This window comes from Cynocephalus volans, chromosome 14 (genome assembly GCF_027409185.1).
Source record: "Cynocephalus volans isolate mCynVol1 chromosome 14, mCynVol1.pri, whole genome shotgun sequence".
NCBI classification, from domain to species: domain Eukaryota; kingdom Metazoa; phylum Chordata; class Mammalia; order Dermoptera; family Cynocephalidae; genus Cynocephalus; species Cynocephalus volans.
In genome coordinates, this window is record NC_084473.1 from 31,792,248 (window position 1) to 31,811,111 (window position 18,864).

At 41.4% G+C, this 18,864-nt stretch overlaps 1 protein-coding gene across 8 annotated transcripts in view; it reads left to right on the forward strand.

The window, feature by feature from the left end:
* The window catches only part of RASGRP3 (RAS guanyl releasing protein 3), a 110,941-nt gene that overhangs the window by 78,689 nt on the left and 13,388 nt on the right, over nucleotides 1-18,864 (forward strand). For 7 of the 8 annotated variants that reach the window (XM_063078285.1, XM_063078280.1, XM_063078283.1 and 4 more), the window contains 5 exons: nucleotides 1,571-1,846; nucleotides 9,412-9,489; nucleotides 11,143-11,259; nucleotides 14,535-14,650; nucleotides 17,696-17,843. In XM_063078285.1, coding sequence (XP_062934355.1) covers nucleotides 1,571-1,846; nucleotides 9,412-9,489; nucleotides 11,143-11,259; nucleotides 14,535-14,650; nucleotides 17,696-17,843 — 735 coding nt within the window. The remainder of the gene's footprint in view (nucleotides 1-1,570; nucleotides 1,847-9,411; nucleotides 9,490-11,142; nucleotides 11,260-14,534; nucleotides 14,651-17,695; nucleotides 17,844-18,864) is intronic. The other variant, XM_063078287.1, reaches the window with a different exon arrangement.

The following is an 18,864-nucleotide window of genomic DNA, read 5'->3' on the forward strand; positions in this document are numbered from 1 at the left end:
ATAGAAATCCTCAGATTTATGATGGAGTTGTTAGGAAAGAAAATACATTTTAAAAAAAAACAATGATCACTTCCCAAACTAAGCTTTTCTGCTGTATTTCTTTCCAGACCACAATAATAATCTTCTTCCTTACTGAGCAAAAAGAAGTATTTCATTCTTATGAAAAGATTCTCTTGAAAGAGTGTACTTTGCTATTTTAATAAGGACACTTTCAGCTGTAAGTTGAAAAAGAAAAAGAAAAAAGAATTCCAAATTTATTAAACAACAAGGAAATGTATTGTCTAATGTACCTGGGAAGTCCAGAGGCAGAGCAGACTCCAGGTGTGGTCTAATCAGAGCTCTTGCTCAGTCACTGTGCCTTCCTCTGAGTATCAAGGTTGGTTGGTTGGTTTCATCAGACTGGCTTCCCTCCTGATTGGGCTGTCTGCAGCAACAGGAAAATTTTGCTCCCTTGTTCATAAAAATTGGAGATAGATTTCTTGCTTCAGCCCTGCCCCCATGGAATTAAAGACCTTCTTTTTGACATTGGGTCATCTCCAGTCATATGTCCACCCCTGGACCAATCACAGTTGCCAGAGGAATACAATGTACTGATTGGCTGAACCCTGTGTTCCTGAACCAATCATAAACCAGAGGAAGGGAATTACCATGATGGTAAATCAGAACCCATCTTGGTCCTGGGGACGAAACAGCTCCCTCTGAGTCACATGGGCTGCTTTGGGAAAGAGTAGATATATCCAAATTGGGATCTGTTAGGAAGGTCTGCTTGCCGTTGAGCAACCAGCAATAACTTGTCCATATAAACAAGAGGAAGCGAGCTGTACAAGTACCACTGTCTGACTTTAAACTCTGCACTCATTCCAAGTGTAATGGGATTCATTATGTAAGTGTTTTATTTCCTTTTAGCTTTGTACTAAATTTCAGGTTAAAAGAAAAAGCAAATATTAAATGTTGTGAAGCATAAGAATCTGACAGAAGCTCGTAGAGGCTTGGAACCACCGGTGTGTGTCTTCTAAAATTATTTATCTGAATTCCTCTTTCTTATAGAAAAGTAAACTGAGGCCCCCGAAAATGAAGTGACTTGCTTATGGATATCCTTCTAGTTAGTGAGGAGTCCAAAACCACAGCTATCTCACACCTCAGTGTGACTTTCCCTACCCCATGCTGTCCCAGATTAACCTTCAAGTAATATCTGGAATGCAACTTTCTTGAACAACTGGGAAATTTTAAGATGCTACATGCTTGAATTTGTGGGTTGCACTATTTTCATGAATTACAAAACACTTAAGTATACATGATGCCATTTAACATCCCAGCATCCCTAGTGGGTAGGCAGAGGTGCAGGCTATTTTCATCTTATAGCAGAATAGAACAGGCTGTCCAGCTCATAGCCAAGCCTGGTACAGTTTTTTTTACCTTTCTTTTTCTTGGTTAATGTTCCGTGCATCGACGTTGGTGCAATTGATACTTCTCTCAGTAGCTGAAGAATTTCCTAGCCACATATTGCAGGGACTGGGGGTGAACAGAAGGGAAGGCTGTTTGAAAATTCTATTTTTCCATCTGTTCCCAGAACTGGAATGAAATGACAGAGTTGGTGTCCTCCAACGGCAATTACTGTCATTACCGCAAGGCCTTTGCCGACTGCGATGGCTTCAAAATCCCCATCCTTGGAGTACACTTGAAAGACTTGATAGCAGTCCATGTCATTTTCCCAGACTGGACAGAGGAGAACAAAGTGAACATTGTGAAAATGCACCAGCTCTCCGTTACCCTGAGTGAACTGGTCTCCCTGCAGAGTGCCTCTCACCACTTAGAACCCAACCTGGATTTAATCAACCTGCTCACCGTGAGTGCCAAGGGGCCGAGTTTGTGCTAAGTAACTCTTCTGCACCTTACTTTGTGGGGGACATAGAAGACGTGTGTCAGCACGCTTTGGGGAAGATTGATTTCAGGGTTAGTAGATGGGAAGAAATCTCAAAGAATGAGGGAAAAGGAACCCCGTACCCAGAACCAGCATGATGCGAGACTAGAATCTAGGAGCGAAGAAATGACCTTTGTTTGGAGGGGCCCAGTCTTTGCCCACACAGCTCCCACTCCTGTAGTTTTGAGAGACTCCTCCAAACCCATCCTCAGCCCCCCTCTCCTTGACAACACCTGTTCAACTAATCACCTCCTTCTGTGTGTCCCCAAATGGTCTGCTTCTCTTTATCCTCACTGCCCTGCTTTAGTTGAAGCCTGGACTAAATGCAAGGACCTCCCCTGGGATCTCCCTGGTCCACCACCAACTTTCCCAAACCTCCAGGATGTAGTCTCCAGCCTGGCTTTTGAGGCCCATCAGGACTCAGTCTCTGACCATCAGTCCAGCCTTGTTTGTCATCACCCTCTCCCACGTCACCCAGCCTTTGAGGGATATTGGTCTTCTTGTACTTGCCACCATGAAATGATGCCTCCTGCTTCCTGGCTTTTGTACATTTCTGGAAAACCCCTTCCCTGCCGATCCACATGGCTAGATCAAATTCAAAAGCCATTCTGGAGCATTCTCTGTTCCTTTCCAAAGCAGTAAGGCATCTGTGGCAGCTGATGCCCTGACACTTTGTGCTTTTCTTAACTGTAGGAGGAATCACTTTGCATTAGATTTTTTTCTGTTTGCCTGCCTTATGCATCACGTCCCTCGCAGTACCTGGCACACATAGGAACTCAACAGATGAACTGAATGCTGTGCTTAGGAGTGATGTGGGTCAGACAAAAGAAATTTACTTACCACTCATATTTTTTTTGGCATATGTGGCACACATTTAGCCTGTCTCTGGGTCCTAGAACTTTTAGACACAACAGGTGTGTGGAAGAGAATGCTTCCCATCGGCTGCTCCTATGTGTGGAGGCAGAAGCATAAACAGATCCTCTCACCCTTCTTAAACAAGGACAGGCACAATTTCCCTGTTTGGGTGTGTAACACTGTAGTATCTGAAACTTAGCTGCAATGGTGAATCAACTATTTTTCCTCTTCTGGGCATGGGAAATGAAATGAATAACTCTTCTGGGGCTCTGAGAACCTGAAGCCCTCAGGACTGCTGCATTGGAATAGGAGAGTGGAAGGTTCCTGGACCTTCTCACAAATGGTTCTTACAACACATAATTGTTTATAAAACAATTGACCCCTAAATGTAGGTGACAATGCCAGCTGCACCCTCAGTCTAAAGCAGAAGTGGCCAACACACAGAAGCATGGATCTCTTGGGGTTGAGGTTGAGTTTTGTGACAAATAGTAAACATACAGACTTTCTCTACTGGAAAAAACAAAAAATGAAAAAAATAAAAAAACCTGACTCACAATAATCAAAGCACCTGCATTTATTAACCATTTGCCATGTAAATCTGTTTCCATGAATAAGTGACCAGAGTTGCAACCCCAGTCAGACTGCAAACCCACAGGCCCAGGTGATGTCTGCAGACCAGTGTTCACATGGCCTGGGTTTCAAATGTCTGTGTCCAGGCTGCATCCATGATGTCAAGAAGCACTTCACAGAGCATGTGCCCACACCTGGGCAATTTCTCATCCAGATAAGGATAATAATAGAGTAGGCAAATTAACTCTGAGTTACAAATGCAGCAAGCAACCTTATGACAAACAAATATTTAGAGAAATATTGAAGGATTTTGAATAAAATTTCAGGGATGCACATGGAAAATCTGAACTCTATAAATTATAGCTAACAAATAGTTCCTTTTTGCTGGGAAGAAAAGAAAAAGGGTGACCTCGAGGTACTGAAGGAAATTTTAGAAGCCACAAAGCGCCATGTCTAGTAGCTGCAGTGTTGCCGGGATGGTGAAGTGGCAAAATCCCATATAGAACATCTTGCTTTAATCCCTGTCTCTGCTGTTTCTTAGCTTTGTCTCCTTGTTAACTAGCCTTGACTTTAGCTTTTTCATAGAGATTTTGTGGTCATTTGTGAGATTTCTTTCAACTACAAACTTCTATGGTTCTAGATGTAAGGAATGGTAGAGCCCTGAGAATAAGGAACCAAGTGTCAACCTGATTCTGTGGTAGCAGCCCAGTGGCTCATCAGGATAGCACAGCCCTGCATGAGTTACTGAGGGTCAAACCAGTTTCTGTTTAAGGCCAACATCCTTCCTCTCCACAACCGAAGGGAAAGTCCAATGCATAGAAATACCCATTTATTCTTCCTGACCACTGGGAGTTAATCTCCTCAGTATGAGCAGTGTTCACTGGAGCCCAGTGGTCATTTTATGAAGCACGTATGTTTGGATTAGAACCACATGATTGGCTGCAGCTGATCGAATGCCTGTGAGGGTGTCACAAACACAGGCTTTGAGGGGGGTGATTCATTTTGCCCTAAGACTCTAAGTCAAGTTTTTGCATGAAGCGATTGTTTTCATCTGAACGTGGCCCCAGGTGAGGTAACCCATATATGATTGAGAGCCCTGGAGAATAGAAAGTAGGAACTCTTAATTTCGTCAACAATTTTTAAACTCTTACTCTGTGCAGCAAGCTGTATAGCAATGCTTGAACTCTCTGTAATAGATTACCATTTTCACATACATTTCCTTGGTACATTCTCACAAGCACCATGAGATGCAGCCTGGGCAGGGCAGTGAGTGTAACATCATCCCCGTCCCTTCCTTTTTCACAAACGAAGAAACTGAGATGCGTAAAGGACAAAAGGCTTGCAAATGGTAACTCCTGCCTCCCAGTCTGGGCATTTTCTCTAGGATGGCTTGCCTCCGATGGACATTTGCTCTCTACCGTGAGCATATTGCTGACATCTGATTTACTTTGTCTCACATCTATAAAAATTAAATGATACCTCCCTTCCTCCTTCTTCCCAGATACATAGTGAAGAAGTTAATTACAGGACAAAATCTGTGAGGGCAGGGACTATGTCTGTCATTTTCATCGTTGTATCCTTGACCCCTTGAACAGCACTGGCACATGAAGGAAGGAGGACCAACCACCAAACCTTTGGGATTTGGACTGTTCCCCCTTTCAGGGAAGATCTGGAGAAATCTCCCCTTGTGATCCCAATTCATGTAACCAGGAGCTTTAAAATCTGATGCTTCTGTTTCATAGTGTACAAAATAGCCTGATTCTTTTCATAGTATTTTTAGCCCTATCAGTTACTTTTACCATTTTGAGCACATGCAAATAACTGGAAAGCCCCTGTATTTTTAGTCTCATTTTTAAAAAAAAAAAAAAAAGAAGAAGAAAAGTTGCAAAAATGGCGAGTAGAGATAGTTTGATGACCAAATGTGTTTTATTTTACAATAAATAGTCAAGCCAACGTAGATCCTAATGTGAAGACTAAATCTGCCACCATCTTTGCTAAAAGGATCAGCTGGTGAATACAACAGCCCAAAACAGTGGATCAGAACATTTGTCAGAAACAATCAGACTCAAAATATGTTAGACAAAAGCAAATATTCTTGAAATTCCATTGATAAGTTGCCCACATTATAAAAAAGGTGTGTGGGAGGTAGAACGGACCTGTCTTTGGGCAGGTCAGCAAAGCCCAGAGGAGATGTGAGAGGGGAAGCAGGATGAAGGCTGGGAAGGCAGAGAAGACAGGAGTAAGCCTGGGCAGATTTGTATTTGCCTGGGCACTGCATGGATAAGTGCAGTGGCATTTGGCTGCTGCATTGACTGGAAGCCAATCCCTGCATCTAGGACCTTCTAAACAAACCAGTCAGACACACATTAGCTCATTTAATCTTTGCCCCCGTCCTGGGAGGGAGCCATTACTTATGATTCCCACTGTACAGGTCAGGAGGCTGAGATTCATGAAGGTTAATTACTTGCCCAAGTTCAGACCATTAAGTAGAAAGCAAAGATTTGGAGACCAAAACATTTCTGTCACTGGGTCAGTAATCTGTCCATTTGACATATGAAAATACCCGAGGATGTTCTGGGTTGTTTTTTTTTTTTTTTTTTAAAGGGCATCTCTCCCACTGAGTGTGTGCCTTGTTTGGATTTCTGGTTGGATGTTCTGGTGCTGCTGTCATTTCAGCTCTAGCAGCTGCTGGCGCCATTCACCACAGGACTTAGAGGCCGAGTCAGGAGGAAAGGAACATGCTCGTCCAAGTCCAGACTGACTCTGATGATGAGGAATTCAGAAAGAAGAAGGCACTTAATTTTCTCTCTTTATTTACGTAACCTTCACAGTGCGGGGCTGCAAACTGGGATGGGGGTACAGGGGTGGAAGAGACAGCTACGCTGCCTGCTTATGGGGCCTAGAGCCCAGCAGAGTCATCTATTATGGGATTTACAAAACGGTGGGCAACTGCCCACAGCAGATGTGTTTTTTTGGCCCATGTGGAATCATAAAAATCTTTTGTTGCTAGTTGCCAGTGCTTAAAAATTGGGATATTTCATAAAAACACCAGATTTCTGACTTCTCTTCACAAATCAGAAGATCTCACAACTAGAGGTCCAATGTCAGGCTGACAATTTGCCGTAGCTCAGTAGTGGCTGTCCCCCATCCATCCCAGACCACGTCCTTCCCTAATGCTTCCCTAACACAGAGAGTTGGTGTCAGATCCCATTTGTCATCACACATTTTTCTTATTGCAGAGCTAAGAGAAAATATCCATAAGCTGATGGCATCTGCAAAGACTCTTTTTTCCTCCTAAGACATTGTGGTACCAATGTCCCTATTAGCATATCCCTTTTGTGCATCCCACTTCACTCTTTCCTATAATAGGCTGGCTCCTAAGGACATTTGTTTGTGACATGTAGTTGGTTCCTCTCCTGTGGAAAGGCAGAGCCCCTGGAGGTAGGAGTGATTGCTGTTCAGGTAGGATGGATACAATATTTGTTCTTTGTGAGCAGGATTTTTATGATCTGAGATGATGCTTGGGCAATTTTATGGTAAAGTCAATTTTATTTTGTTTAGAAAAAAACTTCAGGTGACACAGTGTAGGTAAAACAATATATGCCCCGATATATGAAGCCCTTAATTTAACTGTTGTATTCAGTAGCTGCTAAAACAGTGACTGGAATAATCCCGGGCACATATTAGGTGATTGATTAATATGTGTTGAGTGAACAGATGATTGAAAATGAAATTTTATGATGTAATTTCTTTTTTAAAGGAGCTAGAACAAAAAACGAAATCCTTGACAAACACCTTTTGCCTCTGAGTTTTCTCTTCTTTCCCTTACCCTTCACTTTCACCCATGCACATTTAGCCTTTATCTCTAGACAGAATATGTTAGAGGACATTTTTCATACCTAAATGGTCAAAGACAGGAGCCAGCACCTGGTTATCTTCATTGCTGATGAAGTGTTGTGATTCACTGTGTGTCCTAGCATGGAAGGACATGGGTGGGAATTGTCCAGGTTTATTTTAAGCCTCATGACTTCTGTTTTAGGTAAGTGGGAGCATGCATTTTAAGGCTTGACAGATGGAGGTGAGTGCTAGACCAAAGTGATAGAAACCAGGTTTCTGGAAGCCCCAGCTCAGTGGCCTAGACAACATGCCCACCCCCTCTGGCCTTACCCCATCCTGTGGGCATTACGTAGGCACCTGCAGCAGGCTCCTGGGTGCCTCATCCCTCATGATTGGGGGGAGATGCAGAGGGGGGGACCTCAGGGACCGTCCCCAGAACAGTTGCATTTTCTCAGGATTCTTTTAGCTGGGAACATGCCATGTGGCAGGTGAGCAAAGTGTGGTTCTCTGCCCTGGCTCCTCCTGGAGCAGTTCCGGAGCCTCTAAGCCAAAGAGCCTGTTGGCTGTGGTGGGTGGGCTCGACCAGGTGAGGGTGTCCCGCTCGACCAGGCAAGCGTGGTGTGCTCTGCAGCCCTTCTGGCCTGTAGGCCAGTGTCTGGCCTGGACAGGGCCCCACTGCTGGAGGGAGGGGGCCTGAGCCCTGAGCAGGTGGTGTCTCCCTGTTTACACTTAGCTGCTGTTGAGTCGAGTGCACAGGTCCTGGTACCCTGTGCCCTCAGCCCAGCTGGTCTTTAAGTGTGTGTTGGGGGTCCTGGCCCCCACCCCCGAGAGGAGGGGCTCGTGCATCCCACGCAGCCCCGCTTACCCTGCATGGCCTGCACAGTCGCCCACACAGCCTGTCTCTGCAAACAAGCTGTGGCCATTCTCCCTTGTCCCAGACTTCCTCCATCCACACGCCCCACCCCTTGAGAATCGCCATACAATTTTTTTAAATTTGCGACTTCGTGTTCCTCCCCCTGTGGAGTTCTTTTGTTCCTCTCCCTCCAGCCTTCCACTTGGCATTGGCGACTTATTTGTCTGGCTTTTCAGATGTATCTCTCTGTACATTTGTTCTCAGGTGCTTTTGTGGATTTGTGGATGTCTTTCAGAAAATGGCTATTTTATATGATTTGCCATGGAATTTGTTTTAATAAATCATTCTTCTGTTATGTGGCAGGAAAAAAAAAGCTTTACCAATTTTATCCACACTTTTCAATCTTGGTCTAAGTTGCCGTGCTTGACCACCCTGACCTTCCTCTCCCTCTTTATTCCTGCGAGTCCTCCTAGTTAAGCCCCAGTTCATAAGTACGTCGGTGAATGTGTCCTAATCATTCAGTCTCCAGTGGCCCCTGTGCATAGTAATAATATTACCAAAGCAACTACAATAATAATAACACATCAATACCGCCAAGTAGCATTTCTTGAGTTGTGGACCAGGTCCTGTGCTAAGCATTTGATAGGCATTATTTCATTTGATCCTGATCAAAATCCAGTTCAGGAGGGACTTTTATGATCATTCCCATTTTATAGAAACTGAGAGTAAGAGAGGAAATACTTGCTCAAGGCTCAGTGTTTGAACCCAGGCCTGCCTGATTCCAAAACCTCTGTGCTCACGCATTGACTAAGCTGCCTTCCTGAATGATTCCTGTAGCACTTAAAGTGGGGCAGCTTGCAACACACCGAGCATGTGCCGCTTGTTATTGGTACGAACACATCTTTTTCTGTTCTGGTCCTACTTACTTAAATAAATTGTCAGGCCATTGAGGGTAAGACATGATTTTATACCATTTTGTATGACCAGGAATTAGCACAAAACAGCTCTAAAATATCAGAAATCTACTGAATTGTCCCTTTATTCCCAAGTCGAACCGCTAAAGGTAGCATTTATTATGTTTACAAGTCTTATTTTATGCGTCTGTCCCTGCTTCCATCTGTCTGTGAAACCATCCAAGTATCCTAATCTGTAGCTCAGTACTTAGCTCCTAGGAGCTGCTCAGTAAATATTGTTGAGGAACCAAGTTCTTGTTGATGCTGAGGACCACAAAAAGGTTAACTTTCTTTCTTAAATTTCATTTTCTACCTCTGCATGCCATCTTGAATTTCAATATTCAATTTGAAAACTATTTCAGCAATGTAAATAAATAAATACAACCCAATGTAATTATTTATCCCTTCTAATTTTGTTTTAGCTTTCTCTGGACCTCTATCACACAGAAGATGATATTTACAAACTGTCACTGGTGCTGGAACCCAGAAATTCTAAATCGGTAGGTATTGTTTTCTCTTGAAGGATCAGTGCCAAGCACCATTGTTCATTATTTACAGTAATCGGTCATAAGAATGGTGCTTTGTGTTCTAAAGATTGAAAAATTTAAACAGTCTTTATTATTACCATTTTATCAATGGAACAGTTTAGCCCTGACAGTTTTAGAATTATTTCTTCCTATAGAGGCTAAGAGAGAGGAAGAACACCATTCCCATTACTCTGTTTTATTATTGATATTCCATTTGTTGTGTCCCCTCTGAGAATTCACCTGCAAATAGGACCAAAAAGTAAAAAAACACAACACAACAACACAAACAAAAAAACCTCCCATCTTAATATTAAAGATCATTTAGACACTTCCAGGCTTTTAAAAAATTCCATTCAACATAAAATTAGATTTAATCAATTTTAAATACCCTAATCGTAATTCACAAATTTTTCTGCTGATGATTGACTCAGCTCAGAATTTCAACATCACATTAGATAATGTCTCAGTTAATTGATGGCTGACTTTTAGTAAATAAATAAACATATAATGAGAATAAGGAAATTGAATTACTGAATGTATACTGCTCATTAGTTTTAGTGAGTGGACTTTATTTTTGATATGTTTTGCACTAATAAAAAAATGCCTGGATGAATTTAAGATTTACAATGAGGATGAGGTTTGCATGTTGAAGGAAAACATATCTGTCTGCTTCTTATAATTATATCTCACAATCAGTTTGCTGATAAAGATCTCCTGTGCTACCTCACCAGCTGAGCTACGTAGCATGTTGGCAGTGACAACAGCACCTAAGTTTATTAATACCTACTATGATTCTGACCCATCGGACTGAAAGAGGCAGAATGATGGTGCGAGCTGGCCCTGGTAGGGGATGTGAGTCTAAGTCAGTTGACCTGGTAGCATCTGTTCTTAAAATAGTATATGCATATGGTGGCACCATCAGCACATTCTGATCAGTCCTTCCTGCCAGTCTGCAGAGGCCTGTCTCCTGGGAACACTCCGAGGCAGAGCCATGGGGGATGATACAGTGCAAGCAAATAAAGACCCAGATAGTACGACTATGGGAAACCTGTGCAGAAAGCAAGTTCACCAAAGAGGGCCAGAGAGACCTAATGATTAGCAGAAGAGTCAGAGTGATTGTGCATGTTGAGTAAGGTGCAGGCATAAGAACATAAATTTGGCCGCACACTGGTGCCCATTTACTCCGTGCACCTACTAATTTATCACTAATACCAATTACTAAAGAATCAGATAACTGGTGTTTTATATATCTTGTATTTTACAAAAATCCATGATGGATTGTCAAATAGATGTTTAAGGACGTTTTAATGATATTTGGGGAACTTAGATAGGATTTTTGGATGGGCTGGAAGTGCATTATTTTTTACTATTTAAAATAATAGAATTTAGGCTGCTTTTAAATGAAATGCACTATCCAAACATGTATTCAGTTACAGATTAGATCCCATTAACAAAAGATTCTAGTTTTATAAACATTTAAGTACCACATAAATGTAAATTTTTACTGTATATCTATTTATTAATAGATTTATTTATTTATTAATATACAGAATTGTCTTTCTCAGTGTCCCTTGTGCTAGTTGCTCAAGGCCCCAGTTAAAGTTGCAAATGTGTGTTTTCTGTCAGCAGCCTACCTCTCCGACAACGCCCAACAAGCCTGTGGTGCCCCTGGAGTGGGCATCAGGGGTAATGCCAAAGCCGGACCCCACGGTCATCAACAAGCACATAAGGAAATTAGTTGAGGTAAGTGGTTGAGGGAGAATAAACACAGAGTACTGGAAGGTTCTTTTCTCTTTCCAGAACATTCTGTGATTGCCCAGGAATCAGATGGAGTCCATGAAAACAGCCCTCTGGCTGGTAGGAGCACTTTAGCAGACACTTAGCTCTACCTGCCATTGGCCTCTGGGGGAGAATCCACCAGAAAAGCCCCTCCACTTGTTGTCAGTCTGTTCTCACTTGCCCAAATACTCTCAGCTACTTCCACCTCCTCTCTTTTCCACTCATTCGATACCTCTGTCATTGCCACCAACCCAAGGGACTGTTTGGGGATTAGAATCACTCATGAAAAACCCACAGGGGTCCCAATAAAATGCCCCATAAATGGGTTACCCTAGGGGAGGAAAAAATCCTGTTAAGTTGATAGTTTCTTCTGCTGTACATATTTGGGGGTCTGTGACACCGCAGCATGATGCCATTGGGTCAAAAAAATCTCACGTAGGACAAGGCTCTGCCAGAGTTTTCCACATAGAAAGAAGGAGAAAATGGAAACATCTCAAGCACTGGAAAGTGTGGTTCCTGATGAAACTTCTACTTTAATGAGACATAATGTGCTTTTGGCTGAGAAAAGATGCTTAAAGAGAAAGAAAGAATGTTCTACATCTTGGGTAAAGCAGGGAACTCCGAGATGCCAAAAGAAAAATTCTATGGAATGTGTGAGGCAGGAAGGAAAAGATTAGAAAGGGCGGTGCTGAGAGGATAATCGGTGAGGGAAGGGGCCTAGAAGGTGACAGTATCCCGCCGTGGCCTGCGATGATGGGGGAGTAACAGACCCAGCTTGGAGGTAGGGAAGGTGGGGAAAGGATCCGGGGGCCTCAGGGAACGCCAGCTCCGAGCTGCAGCTCAGGAAGGTCTGGAATCAGGACATGGGAGGCAGAGCTAGTCTAAGTCCCGCGGTCATTCTGCAGGCTGAACTTCTCTGCTCCCTAGTCATGGGGGGGGTCTCCGTTTCTCCCTCTCTCTTTCTCCCTCCTCCTCTATCCTCTCTCCTTCCCTTCTCCCCAATTCCAGTTTCATGGGGAAGGTTGGCACAGTTTGGAAAAATTGCCTACCATTGGTTTAATCAAATGAAAGACTGGGTTTTACTATGAATTTTTATACTGCCTTTTACTCCATCTTGTGCCCTCGTGATGAATATGGATGTTAGATTCTAAATGCTAGGCACTCCAAAATAGTTAACTTTTAAGCTATTTTGATTATGGATAAGTATGGATATTGGGACTTGAAAAAAATGTAATGTTTTGTGATTTTGTACAATTCATTTATCGATGGGTAAACTTGCAATGAGTGCTAAAAACCCATTTTAATCACATTTTTAATTAACCTCTTCAGTTATATCTTGCCTGCTTCCCAAAATACTCTTAAAGCAGCTTTTAACATAGGGCAATATAGATAAATAGAATAGACAGAAACCATTTGGAAAAGGAAGAAAGATTTATTGTAACTGAAATTCAAGTCAGATACATATTTGCATACACGTGTTTGCAGAGAAAACTTACAAACCTTTTTGAAAACCTAATTTAGCAGAGGGCAATGGAAAAATCTTTTTTATTTTTCTCTGACTATAAAGGAAGACAGAATCTTTGTAAATATTAAAACATGACATAAATTATAGAAAATAAAAAGCTTTACTTTGGGGCCTTGGTAATTCTACTCTCTAGGGATGACCACTGATAATTTGTAGATTCTCTGGTGTGACTTTATTCTCTCTCTCTCTCACTTTCTTTCTCCTCCCCCCCACAACATACATACATACATATACACAGACACAGGAAAAGTTCATGGAAAAATAGAATTAAAAGATACTACAAATCCTTCCTTGAATGTTTTGGGGTTTTTCTCTGTTTGTTTGGGCAACTAGCTGGTATGGGGATCCAAACCTGCGACCTTGGCATTATAAGGCTGTGCTCTAACCAACTGACCTATCCAGCCAGCCTTTCTATGAACTTTTTGAAGACCCCTCACATACATGTATGTCTTTGAGCAAACTTGTTCAATTATTTCCTTAGAACAGATTCCTAGAAATGGAATTGCTGTGTCAAAGAGCAGGCATTTCTTAAAGTGCCTGATTTTCCTCCAGGAAGATTGTGTGTATTTACTTCACTAACTTGATACAAGAGTACCTATTCTCTCATACCCTAAGAATTATCAATTATTTTAATATTTTGCAACTTGAGAGGTAAAAAAAAAAAAGTTTCATTTGTGTTTCTATAATTATTAGCAGAATCGAACACCTTTCCATGGATGTATTGGTCATTTGTATTTTTTACTTTGGTGACTGCCTGTTTGACTTTTGTGTCTTTGCTCTCACATATGTTGCAAATAACTTGCTGTTTGTCCTTTATCTTTAAATTTGTTAATTGAGCTTTTTTGGTTTAGATATTTTGCATTTTATTGTCACAAACATTTTTCTTTATGGCTTCTGACTTTGATGTCATGCTAAGAAAAGCCTTTCCCACGCAGATTATGAAATGTGAAAAAATTTTAATCTATTTATCTCTAATACTTTTTATAGTTTTATTTTTTTACATTAAAATATGCATCAAGAATTTAGTTTGGGGACAATTTATTTTGTAAGGTTATTAGCCACTCAACTTAGCAATTATTGGATAATCTATAATTTCCCTCTGGATCTGAAAAGATACTTTTTGATATTTTAAATTCCTATATATACATGGATCTGTTTCTAGACTCCACTCTGTAGTAAGTTGTATCACATCGTTTTGATTCATGTAGCTTTGTAGAATATTTGATTTCTGAAAGGGCATATTCCTCCTTATTACTAATCATTTTAACCAATTTTTAGGCTATTCTTAACATATTTACTTCTATTTGAACTTTTGAACTGGGATTTTGACTGGAATTACATTAAATGTATACTTTAATTTTTGAAAGAACTGAATATCCTACAACTTCATTTTCTATTCTCATGATATTGGAATTTGTAAATTCACCAAACCTAACTCCTACTCAACCTTGAGGTCTCAGTTTAGACTTCGCTTTCTCCAGGAAACCTTTCTTAATATACCTCCTCCCACTACCCCAATCAATAGCACTCTGTTTCTATCCTCAGCAAAGCACTTACCTTGTTATACTGTAAAGGCTTTTTGATTTAGGTATCTCCCACTAGATTCTAAGTTCCTTGACAGGAAGGATAATACACTAGTTATCACTGCTTTCGCAATAATAAGTTCAGAGCCTGACTCATAGTCATTCAGTAAATACCTGTCTTTCCTTTGCAGTCTGTGTTTAGAAACTATGATCATGACCATGATGGGTACATCTCCCAAGAGGACTTTGAAAGTATAGCTGCCAATTTTCCCTTCTTGGATTCCTTTTGTGTGCTGGACAAAGATCAGTAAGTTTTAATTCTGTTATATTTTAATGCAACTGTCCCAAAGCAGAAAATTATTATTGGAAGAGAGCAGCAAAACCTGTAATTTACATCTTAATAGCTTCAACTCTATTGCTTTGATGAAATGAATCTAACTTTTTGCTGATTTTCTTCTTGGTGTCTGTGAACATGACCAGTTGGGATGGAATCACAGGGCAGACCACATCATCAGGATTGAACACAAGTGTCTGTAAATTAGCCTGGCTCTCCATTTCTTACGTTACTCTTATTGCTTACTATTAACCCCAGAAAACTTCCATCAAAGAAGAGTAGAGGAGAAATAAAGATAGATCTAGCCTGGGAGAGTCCTCAGCATTAGTGGACCTGAGTGTAATCCTAAAACTCATTGAGTGAGTAAGATTTTTTTAGATTATTTATGGTATTCATGAAAGCAGATGATAGCTGCAGATAGCCAAGAAACATCTACACTTTTTTTTTCTTTGATCAAAAGTTGTCTTAATAGGGCCGAGCCTGTGGCGCAGTTGGTAGAGTGCTGCGCTGGCAGCGCGGCGACGCTCCCGCCGCGGGTTCGGATCCTATATAGGACTGACCGGTGCACTCACTGGCTGAGTGCCGGTCACGAAAAAAACAAAAACAAAAACAAAAAAACGACAAAAGTTGTCTTAATAAATGAAGAAAAAAAAAATTTCTCTTTAGGTTCAAATGATTCCTGAAATATTAAATGGTTTTAGAGGCTAAAACACAACTCATTTAGAAAAAAAAAGTGATTAAAAAAATTCCTGAGAAAGCCCAGCATTAATAATTTGATTAATTTTTAATTAGTTCCTAATTTAAAAATCATCTGTAAAAAATTGCTGAATTTGAAACTGGTGAAATGTCCAAATTAAATCAAACTAAAATCTAATATTTTAGTTGATATGAGAATTTTTCAAAAATGTAGTCTGTGATTTAACGCACTAAGAAAAGCCTTGATACTTTAATATAAATATCTGAAAAAATCTTAAATCTGTCTTCATTATATGCCCAGAATAAAGAACGCTTTAAAAATAAATTACATTATCAGAAATATAAACTTCCTTTACAAAGTAAAATTTAAGTTACTTGCTAACTTTCCACTTCTCCCCTATCAGTGACATGGAAATGGGACATGGACTTAAAATCACTTTTCAGTCTTCATTTCTTTTTTTTTCATGGTTCTTTAGAAGTGAGATTGTCCCAGCACATATCTATCTGCATTTGTATTTGTGTGTGTGCATGTGTCTCTATCTCTATGTCATCTGTATCTCTATATATCTATAATCTCCTACTCCATATATCCTTCTCCATGAATATACTCCCATCAGGACACCAGGCTCCTTATTTGTGTTTATGATTAAATTCAGGGGTCATGAGATACTTTGCTCTTCTTAAGATGGGCAAGACCCTAGATGACTCTTTAATTTTTATAAATTTTAAGTATTATTAAAGTTATTTTCCATAAGAGGTGAGAAAGGGGTCTCCTGCCTGGGGTCACCAAGCTTGGGGGAAAATTCTGGCATTGCTAACAGCAATAGGGAAGCCTTGGGCAGGAGGTATTGGCAAGAGAGATCTGGAGTTGGGCTTAGATATGTTGATTTTGAGAAGAGAGTGGACCATCCAGGAGCAGATGTTTAGCAAGTTCTTGAAGATGTGGTACCAAAACTCAGAACAGTCAGGGATGGAGAGGTAGATTAAGTGTTCAGCCCAGTGGTAAGCTGGAGTCTTGAGCGTGTGAGCAAACTCTGATGGGCAGGTTTAGAGGGAGGTGAGGACGGAGCCTGAGAAAGGAGTGGGGCTCCCCTCCCTACACGCAGAAGCTGAAAGGAATAAGAGGATCCTGCAGAAGAGCCAGAGAAGGGGGCGCAAGAAAGGAAGGAGGAAAATCAAAGCTGCATGAAAGTACAGGGGTTCAGAGAGGAGAGAGTATCAAAAAGGCGAAATTGTGTCCCCGTGCCGCATGTTGCCAAGAGGTCAGCAAGTTCAAAGAATAAGAAAAGGCTGCCGAGGATGTCCTTGGTGACAGTTTCAGTAGAATAGCAGGGTTAGAAAACTGATTATATGGAGTAAAGGTAATTGAAGGAAATGGCAAAAGAGTCTAGTGAGTACTTTTTTTGAAAACTTAGGGAGTAAAAAAGGCAGAGAGAAAAGACAAGTGTCAGAGATGGCAGCAGGACTGAGTCAAGAGAGTTTTTAGGAGGGCAAGTCCTGAGCATGTTTGTAAACAGAGGAAGAAACAGGTGAAGAGAGTTTACAGCACCTGGAAGGAGCAGGGTCCTGTGGAGGCTGGAGAGTGGGGGATGGGAGCACCTCCGCTCTGAGATTGGCGGACCCCTGGGGGAGGACAGGGGAGATCGAAGGAATTCTAAATTGGCAAAGAAAGGTGTGATCTCCAGCACATGCTGATGCAGAGAGAGGGCGGTGTGGAGCTCACCCATGTCAAGTGGATTTGAGCTTTTTTGATAAATATGAGGTCAGGATATGTGGTGAGTCAGGGGAAGGGATGTGGGTAGAGCCAGGGGTTTGTTCCGTGTGGAGAAGATCGAGAAGAATTGCTCTAGCGAATGGGCCATGGGCTGGTAAGACATGAATGAAAAGATCACCAAGGGAGTAGCGTGGACGGCATCAGGCTGAATGAATGTGGGAATGGTGGGCCCCATTATTACAGTTTCCTGCCTTTCTCCAGCAGCCTAATTCTTGCAACTCTATTTCTAGACAAGGGCTAGAAAGATGTCCTTCTGGAAGCTACTATTCAGTAATGAAAGAGACTTTCTGTGCTGCAGTGCACAGGCCATGTGTGCACACGCGTGTATGGTCTTGCACACAAATCCACACACATGTCATCTTCTGCTTCCTGAAAAAGGCTTTGAACACCCAAAGTGTCTTTGGAGGCCCTCCCCTCTTTCCAGATGTGATGGAGAAGTGAACATTTCTCATCTGCTGTTGGCCAGAAAGGCTTGGGAGGTGGGTGATTCGAGTGTGGTAACTGCTCAGCGATTCAAAGGTCCCTCCCTCCTTTGACTCTCTTAACAGGGATGGCTTAATTAGTAAAGACGAAATGATGGCTTACTTCTTGAGAGCTAAATCCCAACTGCACTGCAAAATGGGACCAGGATTTGTCCATAATTTTCAGGAGATGACCTATCTCAAACCAACCTTCTGTGAACACTGTGCAGGATTTGTAAGTCTGTCTTCCACTGTTTTCTCTTGTATGTATTATTTGTGCAGCATTCTGAGAAGGTAAGAAAATGATACACTAAATAGAGTCCATTGTCTGCTTTGGATCAGGAGTAAAACATGTTGGACCCCTGAAATTAAAGATTAAATAAAAACAAAAGCAAGACCTGTGAGTTTAGCCATGTTCTAGGAATGCAGGGCTGGCAAAGACAGGGAAGGTTGGTGAGGCTGTTAACTCAAGAGAGCAGGTTGTTATTAATCCCTATTAATCCCTGCCAGGAAAAGGTGTCAGCCCAACAAGCCCTGGCATTCATCACCAATATTTTTAAGTGGTTGCAGTTAAGGGGAGCATTTATCTTAGCCAGTTCCTTCCAGTGATCATTTCATATGGTATTAGTCACTAGAAATGCATCATGCCATGGCTCAATAATACACAACTCAAAAAGGAAAAAATTCCTTTTGGCTAGAAGATGGTTAAAATAATGAATAAAATTAACTTAACACTTGACAGTAACAAAGTACTTCCAAAGACATTAATGTAATTAACCCTCATAACAAGCCCTTGAGGTGGGCATTTTTCTCTCCTCTTTTTGCCTTTGGAGATAGAGAGGTTCAGAGAGGATATAATCCAAGTTTCCCAGGATTGCACAGCTAATAATGACCAGAGCTTGGACTCAAACACAGTGTTTTGACTCTGAGTCCTGTGCTTTACCTGCACCACTACAACAAAAGAAGATTGCGCACTTCCTTTTCCCATATTTGATCATTCTTTGGGAGCTGAGGTCAGCTTTGGCTCTGGCCTTAACACAGACTCTAGGGTCTTAAGTGTCTTGCAGTTGACCAAGTTAAATAAAATGGAAAATGTGGTATTCCAGTTGAGGGTGGCCCAAGACACAGGTGAGTATATGACTGCTCCTTTTTCTAGATGCCAGCACTTAGTTATGTCAGCTTTATTCAGCAGCCATGTCCCACTGTTGACCCATAGTGAATTCATAGCTGATATTATATGCTGCCACTAAATTACA